Raw genomic sequence first — 15243 nt, 5'->3', positions numbered from 1 at the left:
ACTCACTAACCCCAACACACTGTTGTCATAATAGATATCCAAAAGGTATCCTGTATGTATCATATGTAAACTGGTAAAATGCAGGTCATGAATATCGCTGTCTGACGTATGCACTAGTGTATAAAGAACTGCATGTATGTGCTGGAAATACGTTCTTAAAATGTGGAAGGAGGCAGCGTATAAATCAAGCCTGTCTGACAATGAAATGTGGAGTCCTTCGGCTGACAGGCTCAATTACAGATAAGGGACAATAAAAGTGCATTTACATACAAGGTGAACATAGCAATAAAGCTAACAAGCGAGGGAGGAAACAGATTAGAAACAAAAACAAAAGAACAGCACAGTGCTTTCATGAACCTCATTTGGGGACAGAAAAGGGAGAGGATGATGCAGAGAAGTGAGGAAGTTGCACTCATCCACTCTGCCACAACCATACTAATATTTGGATCAGATACAGTGCCTTTCCTTCATAGATCTCACTGCACTTTACACAGAAAAGTATCACTATCCCCATTAAAGATGGATTAACTGAGGCAAAAAGCAGTGAAGTGACTTGCCCAAAGTCACCAAGAACCTGATCTCCCGAGTCCCAGTCCAATACACTAGTCACTAGGCCACACTGCCTCCAAATAAGGAGCTACATTTATTTTCCTGAGACAGCAATGTGCCGTATAAATTTAACAACAAAATAAAATAAAGGCTAGTTAGCAATGAATTTCAGTCCACACTTCCTGCAATTGCAGTGTTGAGACTGAAATAAACAAATGAACTGCTGACATGAATGAATTAGCAACAGGAATAATCACAATGGGTTTGAGTAGCCTGGGAACAGACCTTCCGAGAGGCAGAGTTTCCTAGTGCTACCAGGCCATTTAACCTAATCCAAGGGAATTCTGAGGTTACGCTTTCATTCTTGTCCCTCTTTTGGAAACCTATCAGTCCACTGAATCCTCAGCCCAGCTCCTCAACCACACAGAATAAAACATAGGAATTGATACATTTAATGCCAGCAAAGTCTGTAAAATTACTATTGCCTGCATTACAGTGCCAAATTAAATGATCTACACCAAGCTTGAGTCCAAAACCATACTCACCTATTGATTCAATCTGGAAATCAAAGGTGAGCTCTGATGATAGTTTTCGGCTAGATTTTAATCTGCCTTGTAGATTTACTATTTTTATACAACCTAGAAAATAAACAAGATGTCACTTAGCCACTGCTCTCAAACAAGTGATCTAATTTGAGTATGTATATTTGATTTATTAAAACAAAACAAAAAACTTACAATCCAGACACACTAAAATGGTATCTCTTTCCAGCTGTGTTAAATGTACAACACTTGCCTGTGTAGTGTCTGTAACAAAAATAATTCCTGTTAATTTATATACAACACAAACAAATTACCATCACATTTGAATGAGGAGATTCTGACATTCAAAAGGTCTTAAGGCACTGTTGTATTTTTAGCTACAGAAAGATTTTATTCCTAGTGAAATTTCTCTTATCTTGGAAAGGCGTATCCACATCCTATGTGTTGGCTGTGACAAAGGCAAATCAAGCTATAATATTAAAGTATTAATATTATAAGCAAACTTATGTTTTGTTTAAGTTGCTGTCCACTATTACCTCTTTGCCTATCAGTATTTCTACTTCCTATGCAATGTACGTATTGCAGATTACATTCCAGATGGGAATAGGAAAATTAACACATCTGCAGAAAGTAATCTAATTTTTTTTTTTTTGCTCTTATTTCTAAATCTTGCTAGGACATGTTCTTGTTCTCAATCCTCACTACTGTTTGCAACTTCTCCTCATCTTCAGATGTAATATCCATATGATTTAGTCCTTCTTTCAAATTGTTAAGGAAGGCAGTTTCAATAAAGGAGAGAAACCTTTCTTCCAAATTATAGCTCCAGCTGCCAATACCACAGCAAATGGGGAAGATCTGACTAGTGGACATGCCAACTCCAAAGAGAAAATATAATTTCTTTTAGTAAGATATGACAAAAAAGTAACTTTTGCTAATCTGGTATCTCTACCACAGGCATTCTAAGAACCTTTCAGTTTCTATTAAAGGTGAGAAATGAAAACATGTTACATATAATGAAATACTCTTAAGAACATTTTAGCCCCTCTTAAAAAAACCCAGTTATATCTTTGGTCCTGCATAAGGTAAAAGAAATGAGCGAATTCCACATATGGGGCTGTAGAAATGTGCTCACTGAGGCAGTCTCCCAGCCTGGATACATTTGAGTTCAAATTTGAGGTTTAGATTTTTATCACAGCTTTTACAGCAATCTGAACAAAAGGGGTGAAAAACTGGTCTTAGAAGATTTCTGCTTTTTTCATCCCCTTAGTCTGGCTCCCTGACTCACTGTTGGATTCTGGGATTAGGCCGATGATTTTAAGGTACTATTAATAATTGGCCATACTTAGCTTCGATACAGCTGAGAAGCACAATACAATGTTACTGTAAATACTTTCCCCTTTTATTCTTGTACAGATGACCTGTACTCTGATCTCAAAGGACCATTCCCCTATTTTTGTATTAACATTCCACTTGCCAAGAGTCTCATCAAAGCAATTGTCCCTTCAGCTGGGTGGGCTGGGACTTGCCTTCCAGTCAGGGGCGGCCCTAGACTAGCTGCCAGCAACTGGCGCCCTAGGTGAACCATGCCATCGGTGCCCCCACCTCCAAACCCCTCCATGATATTGTGCCACCTTTTGGCGCCCCATTTAACTTGGCGCCCTAGGCGACCACCTAGTTTGCCTAGATGGATGGGCCTCCCCTGCTTCCAGTGACCTGACGTCTTTACACAGCTGGAAGAGTGCCAAGACACTACTCTCCTCCCTACAAGGCTGAGCAGACAGGCCTCCGTGAGGTTGGAGCACATCCCTGCGCATCAGTTAAACCACTAATGATTCAACCTAGACTAAGGTTTTAAAACAGAAATAATATCAGTGTAAAATCAAATTAAATGGTGGAAAGAAAAGTGCCTTATAGAGTATTTTCATGGCAACATTTCTAACAATGGTAGAGAGAACAAAGAATACCAGTGTAACAATTTTGAACTCTGTTCTTTCAGGGCTCAAAAGATTTTTCATCTATTTCATCTGATGAAAATGGGGAAGGTACATAACCAAGCTTAACAACCTGTCATGACACGACACCAGAACCAGAACCCACTGTGGCACTGTCGTGGCGTCTGTGTTGGAGGAGGCTGGGAATTTCATGTGTTCTTTCCTTCTTTAGGCCACACTCCATGGAGCAATACGTCATGTGGGAATCTCACTCACATGCCATCAGGCATGATTGTCTCTGGAGAAATATGCACTTTCAGAGCCAATAATTTGGGCCGTCAGTCGCAAGAAGGTGTATGCATTTTCTGACTCATCATGGTAACACAAGTGGAGCCAAGAAAATTATTGCATAGCACGTCACTTTGCAATATTTCCAAACAAACGCCAAGCCTATAAAACAACGATTTGGTGCAAGCGGTTTATGACCTACACATACTGTACACTTTTCCCTCTTCTCAAAGAGTTTTTGATGTGTTCGCAATGTCCTGTCAGCAGAACACAGGGAGACAGAGGCTGATTCAGCCACATGGTTTAAAGCGCTGCCAGTATAATAATGTAAGAAAACCTGCCCACAATACAGAGGCACCAGGAGGACAGACAAACGACTAAGAGAGAAAACTAGGACAGATGTAGTAATTCAGGGAAGGGTTCAACTGTCCAAGTTAAAAATCAGAGGGTATGAAGAAGGGAATAACGCTTTTAGGTTTACAGAGATACCTCACTGATGCAGACAATAGCGAATTAAGACTGAGGACAAAGGGTATATTTTCAGGAGTCACTTTTCAATGTTTTCTACTTTCATCGGTTATTAAGAGCAGCAGTTCAATCCATATACCAATTTGAAAATGGACCTCAACATTCAAACACAGAAGTATTACAGTATTAACCGGCCATACAATGCAGCACTACCATGAATAAATCATTTGTGTAGCTGCACTTCTATATACAGCAGAAGTTTTTCAGATATTTTTTTAAGAAGCAAGAAAAGCAGCAGAAATCTTCCTAATGAAAACAACATTTTGTGAGCTCCAGAGATCATATCAGTGGGATTTGTGCTGGGGGATGGCAACTTACAAGCTCAACGCAGATCAATAGGACACTGTCATGTCACCTTCTGCCCTGGCCACAGTGATGATGAAAGCCCTGAGACAGAGCTGCTTACTGCTTCTGAGCTGTGGGGCTGGGCCAGGCTCACAGCAGCAGCTGGTTTTCTACAGAGATGGGGAGCAATCCAGAGAGGCTGTCGCTCCATCTACCAATTTCCACGTTTCTGTTGCTGCCTCCATGCACTAGCTCCTCATCTAAATGGCACTCAGGCCAGCCACGAGGATCAAAAATAAGTTATGGCAGACTGCCTTGGCCCTGGCTGTTCTCATGAATATGGGGAGAAGTATTTCCTTCTCAGCACCAGCAAGCTAACTGGCCCATTTAAACATGCTCCCAGAAGAAGGGAGTGAGCCTGAAATTCTATTAAAATCCATTAATAGCACTACGTCACAAGAACACTGCAGTTGCAAAGTGAAGCACCCAATTCAAGAAAGGCCTAATTTATGGAAACAAGCAACTTTTATTCTGTCCCCTCTGTGTTCCACTCAAAAAGTTGAGCCTGGAACAGGGGTGAATGTGGCCCCCAGCTTGCCTGGATCTGGCCTCCGAGCTCCCCTCCCAGCATTGAGGACCCTGTCATCCCATTAGGCCTGGAGCACACAGTCTACTAGCCTGGGCACTCCCCCCCCCCCCCCCAATCCCTCAGGCTCTGGTGTGCAAGGGGAATGTGGGGAGTGTCTTTTTTGCTTCTCAGTTAGGGCACACATAAGTGAAGTTGTTTTTTTGCTTTTCACTTGTATGCAGCCCCCGACTGATTTTTCTGTGGGTCAGCAGCCCCTGACCCAAAAAAAGTTCCACCCTGGAAGGTCAAAGTCAGAAAGAGTTATGAACTGCGAGTCCACTTTAAGTGGAAAACCCAATGTAACTAATTATGGAATCACTGTATCATCTCTGTAATGGAAACTATGGGACCTAGATGTTACTATTCTCTAAGTACAATAAAGATGAAAAATAATGTTGGGGATCTAATCATAATAATGCACAAACCTGTTTCTGTAAACCACGAAGAGGTAGAATTAGGGTTGACAGTCTCAAACTTCACCACCTGGTTGAAGTCTCTCCCTCTACTGACACCAACACAAACCAAGGGGAATTCTTGTTCAGGTACTACCAGCATTTCAAACAATCTCAGTGGACAAGGGACAGGGAAATCTATGTGCTAGATTAAGAAACAAAAAAATTGGTTAGATAAAGACACACAAGTTAAAAAGCAAACAATTTAGTATAGGTGTGATTAGTCATTTAACAGCACAGGAAGTTGGCTAAAGTAGTTTTACCATTCAGTTAGCACACTTATGTAACACCAAGGTTATTTCCTGGGATCATAGCACTTCGACGCAGGAAAATCTGATTTATGAAGATTCAGGTTCTCCATACAGATTGTTGTTGTTAATATCCAGATTCTGAACATTCACTATCATTTTTGTTAAGAGCCCAGATCCTGTCAGTGACATCACTAGACGGGGAGGTTTAAAACTTTTGTTCCCCCTAGCTGACCAGACGGTGGCTACTGTATGTCCAAGAAACATGAAGTACCGTGGCTTCAGCCCTGCAGGTGTCAGCTGGGAAGGGTAACTATTTGATTGCTAAGTGCCCAAAATAAATGGGTCATCTTCTACCTTAAGGTATGACAGCAAGTCAGAACTATCAATGTTCTCCCCTCAATTTTCCCAAGGCTCTGCCCATTGATTAGCTAGAACATTCTTATTATATAACTATGGCTACGTCTAGACTACATCCCTCTTTCGAAAGAGGGATGTAAATTAGACATCGAAATTGCAAATGAAACTGGGATTTGAATTTCCCGTGAGGTTTACAGGATCTTTCAAAAAAGGCTTTTCTTTTTGAAAGAACTGCATCTAGACCATGGTTTCACTTTCAAAATAGCATTTTTCAAAAGAACGCCGGGACGTGATTATGCAAATGAAGCACGGGAAATTCAAATCCCAGCTTCATTTGCAATTTCGATATGTCTAATTTACATCCCTCTTTCGAAAGAGGGATGTAGTTTAGACATACCCTATGAGACAACACTTAGAGACAGAAAGAATCAACCTTTAGACTGGGCAGGTGCTGGAAAAATGCTTTAAATGATGTCAATTAGCACCTAGCAAATGGTTGGGGACATTTTAAACTGGTAATTTTCAAATGATATAAAATGAACTTTATTTTTCAAAATGAGGTTAGCAAAAATTAACAAATTCACATAGGGACATAAATTATTTACATTTTGGTTACACTCAACTAACTTTTTTTCAAGATAAAAGCATCTGAAAATCAAAATTTTATATTAAGAGGTTGAATCCTAAAGAGAAGACAACCGCTGCTTGTGGATATTTTACTGTTATGCTTACCTTTATTAACATAAACTTTTGCATCAATTCAACCCATTCTAACAAGACAATGCTAGACTGTAGTGCTCCACAAAGGTATTTGAGCCCTGTGTAGGGATTCCTCACTGCCAAGAAAGAAAAGATAAAGTATGTTAGTAACACTTTTTACCTACTATAAACATGTCACATCTAATTTAATACAGCCTTTGCAAATCTTAGAGTGCCAGATATGAAAGGGGTCTGCGAAAGATCAGTTTTCAAACTACATACAACCCTTCGATTGAGAACTCCTAGGAATGTCTTAAGAGTTTGGAAAACACGTATAGTAGGCACTATCACAAACCTATCATAATAAAACCATATTTTATATATGCCCTAACCTATCCAGCTTGTTTTAATAAATCTGACAGAAGATTTCTGACACATAAATGGGACTAAATATTCTAGGGCTGCCCCAATATATTCTAATTAGCATAAGAAACCTCCTCTAGTGTTAAGACTCTGAAGATGGTGCCAATTATAATGGCTGTTTTAATGAGTGTGACACTTATCCAACAGGAACTGAAGGAAGGCCAGTAATCATTTAACAATTCAGCAGTCATTATGCACTGATAGTTGCTCAGTAACCTTTCAGTCATTAGTGTCCTACTGAACTATCCGGTTGCCTTGCAAACTGAATTTTAATGACAAAGTTGGACTAAATATGCAACACTGAGCATATTTTGCACCAGTACCTAAAATTCCATTAAAACGTTACTTAATCTTATACCTTGACTAAAATGAAAAAGGTTGTATTAAAAACTGCTCTCCTTGCAGCTTTTCTTACTACTCGATTCAAAAAACATTTTAAAAGAGAACAAGGAGGTGGGTGGCTAGGCACTGAAAAGTCAGGGAACGCTTCAAGTAGTACGCGCTGCCTAAACTCTGCAAATTCATTACAAACTAATTACATGACCACATTATTAAATCATCAGCAACATGATTGGAGTTGTATAAGACATAAAATGATCAAGTCGCTGCCCCCAAAGAACTTGCAAGCTAAGTGTCTTATTCAAAGCCAACTGACATGATCTTGGGCTAGATTTACAAAGGCACAGAAAGGTACCCAAGGCAGTTTACAGAATGCCTGACTCTCACTGACTTTCAATGTGGCTAAGTGGATGAAATCCACTAGGATCATCATCTTCTTGAAATTCCACTAGGTGCCTATTTGCATCTGCAGATGCCTAAAAATACCTTTGTAAATCTGGTTCTTTGTGCAATCTCTCAGTTAACTCATCTGTAAAATGGGATCAACGATACTTGCTTGACTGCTAAAGTAAGATTCAACCCAGTAATAGGAATTGTGAGGTGTACGTAATTGCTAGCATCGGTAAGTGGAAAAGATGAGGCTAGAGCTCAGTCTCTCTCTCTCTCTCTCTCTCTCTCTCTTTCTCTTTTTTTTGGGGGGGGGAGGGGGAGGGCTGTCACTTAAGTACTGCTTCTGTTAGGCCAAAGATATAGTACCAGTGTCCTACCATAGGCTCTTTCCTATAACATACAAAGTTCTCTGGGATTTGGTAATTTTTAGATGCCTATTAATCCAGCTGGAGGTGATAAAGTTCTTTGAGTGCTGTAGAAAGCAGCATAGCCACATGCTAGCTCTCTGCTGTGTCATGCATGTACCGTTCTGACAAACTATGGGTATGTCTACACTGGAACACTATTTCAAAATAACTAGTACTATTCTGAAATAACTTAGTCCGCATCTACATAGCAGGCGGTTATTTCGAAATAGTGTCAAAATACTGCCAAGCTGGAGGACTTCTTACTCCATCTCCTTTAACCCTCATTGTACAAGGAATAAGGGAAGGTGGAGGAAGAATGCTCTAGTCTGAAATAAGTTCTGTGTAGATGCTCCCTATTTTGAGATAAGCCATTCCGAAATAAGCTACGCAATTGACGTAGCTCAATTTGCGTAGCTTATTTCGAGTTAAGCCCTGCAGTGTAGATGCACACTTAGACAGGGTTACCATGACAAGCACAGGTTTACAATGCTTCTCTGTTCAGCACTGGAAGGGAAATCTTGTAAAATTTATCAGGCTGAAAGTTACACTGATATTCACAAAGACCCTACAGCATTTCATATCTACTCTGATTGACCTGCTGGCACAAAAATAGTAGGAAAACAGGGACTACACCTTTCAGCGACTCAGTACGTTACTTTTTAACATTCTAATGAGGCCTAAATCAGGTCAAGGCCCCTTCATGGTAAGCACTGTACAAACATATAGTAAATCATGGCCCCTCCACTAAAGAGTTTACAAACTAAATGACAAGACAACAAGTAGAGAGAAACAAGTGACAGCATGTTTTAGCAAGAGCTGGGAGACTTTCAAATTCCTCTAATTCCCGCTGATATGGAATGAGAGTTGGGCACTTGCCTGCCCTTTGAGCCTCTGAAGGGCTCTCCCGTAATGCAAGAGATTCCGACTATGCCATTACTTATGTCCAAGAAATGTAAAATGTTTCTCCGTGTTCTATACAACAGGGACCTAAGTCTTCCAGTTAGCGATTCAGTGATTTGAGATGATCGCCCCCCCACCTCCGCACTAACCCACAGAAATATCAGTCAGAGGCCACACAAAAGTAAGAGAGGGGGAAAAAAAGCCCAAACTGAGGCTTGCCGGGCTGTGGCTGCCCTTTCCTCCCTGCTGCAGCCACCCCAGGCTGGGAAGGGGCTCTAGCTGCTTCCTTGCTGCCACCTGGCCGTCTAGTGCAGGGGAAGGGCAGCAGCGCTCAAACGCTGGAAGAGCTCCTGTTTCCACGCAGGAGCTCTGGCCCATGGGGTTTCCTCCTCTGGCCAGCTCACCTATGTGCACCTCCTTTCCTACTGGAGGATGAGAAGCCGGAAGCATCCAGGCGCTGCAGGTAAAGCCGTGGAGAAGTCTTTATGCACGGCCTCTGGACCCCCACGCAGCATTGCACGGTGGCCTGTGGACCACAGGTTCCCCACCCCCGCTCTACAGCTTGTGCTGAGAACTCAAGCAGCAAACCATTTTCCTGCCTTTTATGCACATTTACTGAACAGTAACTTTTCACTGTTTGCATCTCTTAGCCAGCAGAGTTGACTCAGTGGTCAGTGCACGAGCCCCTTACCGTACTTTTGTATGATACTATTTTTAGTTAGCCAGTGCGGCCCTCTTGGATCTTTCTAGCACCCTCAAGAGAATTTAAAATGAACCCCACAACTTCTGTCAATAATAATATAAACTGTGATGGTCTTACATTGGCCAGTAGCAGAAGTCGTGGTCCATGGCCTGATGCTTCTTGTATGTTTCCCAGGAGGACTGAGATTTCTAAAGAAACCTGACATGCGTTCTGCTGTTCTGAATTTATTGTAAAACATGATTAATTGTGAAACATGATTAATTATGAAAAACAACGGGGACATTTTCACTCCCTAGAAATATGAACGCTAAACTGGTTGGGTTCACAGCCTGTAGATGTACACAGCTTCTTTCTGATGATGGGAGTACTGTCCTCCCAAAGTGGTGTCTCTGCAAATCTCCCAACACTGCAGCCATCTATTCCTCTTACTGATATTTCCACTATACATCCTTACTTACCAACACAACACTTCTGACACCATTTGGTTTCGGGAATTTTTGTAGACACTGCAAATTTCCTAAAAATAGGAATGCAAAATTATTAATTCAATGCAACAAACTGATCCAATCTGCTTCTTATAAGACATTTAATAAGGGAATGATATTCACCAAAAAGAACTAAAATAAGAGAACTACTCTACTTAATTCTACACTTATCTTCCTCCAAACACTATGTACGACATTTATACGTACACTGCGATAAGGTCTTCGCCATTAAGGTTTGGATATAGTTCGATTAGATCCGTGGTCACCAATCCATTGATTGCGATCAACTGGTCAATCCTGGATGCTTGACCAGTCGATCACCAGGCTTTGGGAACCCCCCTCGCTGCCTCCCACCCTCAAGGTGAACGCTGCGCTGATGCTACCTCCAGGGACAATGGAGGTAGAGAGGGCTTCCTGTGGGGTTGGGGTGAGTTCTGCAGTGGTGAGCCAGGTCCCAGAAGTGCGTAAGCTGCTCTCTTCTCCCCTCCTCCTCCCAACAGCTGGCACAATACCTAAAACACTGGTTCGTCACGCGCTGGGGGCTTTGTTCTGCTGCTACCTTCCGTCGTGTGCTGGGGAAGGGGTCAGGGCCCGGGTCTGTGCCAGCTCCAGATGCTCAGGTAGCGCACGCTGCTGTGGGGAAGTGCACTGCCCCAGCGGTCGGGGCTGGCGCGGTCCAGGACTCTCCCTCCCCCCTCACGGGAAGGCAGTGGGGGAATAAAGTCCCCAGAGCACCAGCTCCAGCTGCTCGGGCAGCACATGCTACCATGGGGAGCGGAGGAGCAAGGCGCACACTGCCCCAGAGGTTGGGGCTGGTGCGGTCTGGGACTCCTCCTCCCCTCGTGCAGGAAGGCATCAGGCATATGACGGACCAGGGTTTCAGGTATCGCGCTGCTGTTTGGGGGATGGAGGAGCAGCCCGCGCACTTTCTGGGCCTTGGCGTGCAGCTGCAGGATCCCCAGGTACCAGCCCCTGTTCCTTCCTCCCCATCCAGACCCCCACAAGTATCCTGCCCCAGCACACGCCGGCACCCTGTCCCCTGCCCCACCACCCTTTGGCACCCTGCCCCACCACCTTGTCCCCTGCCCCCACCAGCACAGTTAGGGCCACATTAGTGAGGTTTGAGAGGCTTGGAGGAGTTGTGTTTTTGTATCTCACTTGTGTGGCCCCAACTGACTTTTCTGTGGGTCAGCAACCGCCGACTCAAAACAGGTTTCCCGCCCCTCACATAAATAAAGACAATGCTGAAACCTTTTGGGTTTGACAATATTTTATTTAAAAATGAAGCCTGGCCAACAAGCCCCCATCTGGCCACAGCATCATAACACTCCTGTACCCCCCATCCTGACCCTAAATCTGAGCCTATCATATACTGGAACCCCCTGTCCTGAGCCTTTCATATCCCCAAACTCCTGCACCCCCACATCCTCAGTCTTCTGCCACAACACTCTTGCACCATTCTCACACTGCAAATCTGTGTCCTGAGCTCATCACACTCCCTGCCGTGAACCCCCCACACACCCCAACCCAAACTCCTGCACCCTCACATCCACAAACCTGTTGCTTGCTCAGCACCCCAACCCTCCACCTGAGCCCAACACTCCCCAGCCTGGAGCCCCCTCCCTGAGCCAGCATCCCCTTTTCCACATCCTCCTGCATCCAAATTCCCTCTCAGAGCTTGTATCTCTCTCACCCTTTCCCACACCGAAATCCCTCATTCACACCCCAGAGCCTGCAGCTCTTGTCTCAACCCAGTGAGGGTACAGCTAGACTGCAGGAGATTTTCTGGCAAACATGCCCTTTCGGCAGCCCCTGTATTCCTGGTTTCACGAGGAATGAGGGGGCTTCCAAAAGAAGAGGGTTTTCCAACAGAAGGATCGAAAAAAGCGGCAGTGTAGCCGTACCCTGAGAGTGTACGGAGAGAAGGGGAACAGAGAGGGCGGGGCCTCAAGGAAGGAGTGGGGTAGATCTTGGCTGGTCCTTACATTTAAAAAGTGATCTTGGGTGTAAAAAGGTTGGAGACTACTGAATTATATTTACAGCAAGTAGACCTAACAACTCCACTCCCCACATCCCCGTTCTCCCTGAAAGTGTTACTCAAACAGTTGTAAAGACACTGCAAGAACTGATTTTCCTAAACGACTCTTTTCGGCAACACTTTGCATGGCTATGTGGGGAGAAGACTGCATTTGTCAAGGCCAGAGAAAGTGATGTAACAGTAATAGAGAAGACAATGGGATAAAGGTTTTGCATGTGTGCATGTTAGGAAAGAATTTGCAAAATTTAGACCCAGCCGGGATGTGAGGATCTGCAGGGAAAGCAGAGAACTGAAGATGATGCCCAGATTATAAGCCTGAGCGACAGGCAGGATGCTGGTGTAGTCTAGAGCTTGAGAAAGGAGGGATGAGGGAGGATGTAAGGGGGAAACATTAGGCCATGCTGACCATATGAAGAGAGGCTAAAGCGACTGGGACTTTTCAGTTTGGAAAAGAGGAGACTGAGGGGGGATATGATAGAGGTCTATAAAATCATGAGTGGTGTGGAGAGGGTGCATAAAGAAAAGTTCTTCATTAGTTCCCATAATATAACTAGAGGACACCAAATGAAATTAATGGGTAGCAGGTTTAAAACTAATAAAAGAAAGTTCTTCACACCGCGCATCGTCAACCTGTGGAACTTCTTGCCAGAGGAGGCTGTGAAGGCTACAACTATAACAGAGTTTAAAGGAGAAGCTAGATAAATTCATGGAGGTTAGGTCCATAAAAGGCTATTAGCCAGGAGGTAAGAACGGTGTCTCTGGCCTCTGTCTGTCAGAGGCTGGAGAGGGATGGCAGGAGACAAATCACTTGATCATTGTCTTTGGTCCACCCCCTCTGGGGCACCTGGCACTGGTCACTGTCGGCAGACAGGCTACTGGGCTAGATGGACCTTTGGTCTGACCCAGTACGGCTGGTGTGGTGTGGTGTTAACTGACGGCTGGGCACCCATGATGAGTTATCAGAGACAAGCTAAGAATTTTGTTCGGACAGGAGACAGGTCCACAGTAGATCTGTGAATTGTTCACATAGAGATGGTAGTTACATTTGTGTTTGCAAAGAAGATTGCCGCAGACGAGCTACTGAAGGAGAAGAGAAAGGAAGGGAAAAAGATGGAGCCTGAAGGAACCTCCACAGAAGGTCTGATGGAGGAATGAGGAGGATCCTCAGAATGACCAGTGAAGGAGCAACTGGAGAGATAGGAGGACAAGCAGTAAAGGACTGAGTTAAGGCAGTCAATAAAGGATAAGAATCAATAAGTGTGTGACTGACAGGTCAAGAAGGGGAATGGTATACTTGCTCCATTTTGTTTCAGGAAGAGGATTATTATAATCTTCTCTCAATGACTACTTCAGTGGAGTTCACATGGCAGAAACGGATTGCAGATCATGACTTCCATAAATTGTAAGGCTCTGGTAGCAAATGCTGCATCAAGTTCCAAATCAAGTATATACTGGTTTGCAAATTTATTTACTGACACTTATGTAGTTGCTTTGAATTTTCCTTTGCTTTTTATTTTTTTGGCTGCTGCATGAACTTCTCTCTGAAGAGAATTTTGCTTTAATTTTACATCCATTTTTATATTGCACTCCAGATAATGGTATCCAAGAACCTCTTGAGAAACCTTCTTTGAGATCTAGTGGAAAGAACATGTCTTGCTATTTCCATGCGTTAGGCATGCAACTAGGAACCCTCTGGTTACTGTGTCCTGATGTCTATCATTAGAAGGCAGCAAAGAGCAATGTGGAATATCTAAATGATGCTATACTTTCAATGGATGTTTTGCTTGCCCTTTGCACATTCAGATTATTTAACATTTTCCTTGGGATGTGATGGGGCTGACCAGGAAGTCTCCTGCCCTTCTGGAACATATATGAGATGTCACCTCAGGCTGAATATCTTTTGGAATTTTCGTAGCAACCCTGACCTCATTAAATTTACACGGTTGGTCATCTGCTAATTGTGTCCCCAACTCACATAACCTCCTGGCCAAAGTTACAGTATGGGGGCTAAGGACAGAAAGTGCACAGAGATACACATTGTAATGATTAGAAAGGTGGCTGGGCTCGAATTTGTAAGACCACATTTAGGTTCCAAGGTGATGATAGTAGCTGGTGGGTATAACACTGCTATGCGTGCAGATGACTGCAGAAGCCGTTTCTGCATCATGTAATGAATAAAGTGACAGATGTTCGCTGTACCCTAAGGTAGCTAGGAATAAAGCCCACTCATAAGGTTATTCTTTAGGAAATTATGTACTGTGAAGTATCCTGGTGATTCATTCTGCCTTCCATGCACTGAATCCTCAAGTTTCTTACTGTTACCATTTCTCTCTGATGCTAGCACCATAAATTACAAGTCCAGACCACTTCTATTTTCAAGACTTTTCTTTGGCGAGCAAGGGTACTCTGGCTCCTGGAGGACGAATTAGTCCCACAGCCCTCTGCTGTCACAGATTCGGTGCAATCGGCAAGTTATCTGGTACCGAGCCTGACGCTCAGACTATTTTTAAGAACCTGTCTCCTGAGGCTTGGTTGGCAATGACTGTTCTCTCGTATTTCATACCAGTCTTAGTGATGCATGTAATGGATGAGACTGCAGACAGAATTTGCTGTAGACACACGCAGAATAATACATCTATAGCAAGAGCCCCATGTACTCATTCGGAATAAATACTTCCCTCCTTTTCTGGGCTGATAGGAACCGGTTTATTTTAGGCTTCTACAGGATGAATGAAAAGTCTCTGTTCCAGTTCCACTCCTCTTGACCAATGTTTCTTAAACTGTGTTCCGTGGCACACCGGTGTGCCACGAGGCAGTCGGAGGTGTGCCATGGAGAACAGAGTTCAAAATGGCTGCCCTTAATGGAGCAGGCGACCTTTATTTTTCAAAAAATCCTTGGTGTTCCTCATTTAAAAAAAAAGTGATTGTTTGGTGCTCCTTGGTCTTAAAATGTTTAAGAAACACTGCTCTTGACTTTCAAATTGTTTGACTAGCCCTCCCACTCTGCAGTTAAGCATGCTTTTACTACTCCTGTGCTTTCTTCGGAGT

The 15243-nt window shown here is 43.4% G+C and overlaps 1 protein-coding gene across 4 annotated transcripts in view; it reads right to left on the bottom strand.

Annotated features, from left to right (window-relative positions):
- The window catches only part of MAP4K3 (mitogen-activated protein kinase kinase kinase kinase 3), a 140021-nt gene that overhangs the window by 19479 nt on the left and 105299 nt on the right, over positions 1-15243 (bottom strand). For all 4 annotated transcript variants that reach the window (XR_012903069.1, XM_075925807.1, XM_075925808.1 and 1 more), the window contains 5 exons: positions 10131-10189; positions 6544-6647; positions 5177-5348; positions 1287-1355; positions 1095-1187 (listed from right to left, as the gene is read on the bottom strand). Coding sequence is in view for 3 of the 4 variants with exons in the window: in XM_075925807.1 (XP_075781922.1) it covers positions 1095-1187; positions 1287-1355; positions 5177-5348; positions 6544-6647; positions 10131-10189 (497 nt within the window). In the remaining variant the exon portion in view is untranslated. The remainder of the gene's footprint in view (positions 1-1094; positions 1188-1286; positions 1356-5176; positions 5349-6543; positions 6648-10130; positions 10190-15243) is intronic.

Source organism: Pelodiscus sinensis, chromosome 3 (genome assembly GCF_049634645.1).
Source record: "Pelodiscus sinensis isolate JC-2024 chromosome 3, ASM4963464v1, whole genome shotgun sequence".
Classification (NCBI taxonomy): Eukaryota; Metazoa; Chordata; order Testudines; family Trionychidae; genus Pelodiscus; species Pelodiscus sinensis.
This window is presented reverse-complemented; position numbering and strand designations above follow the sequence as displayed.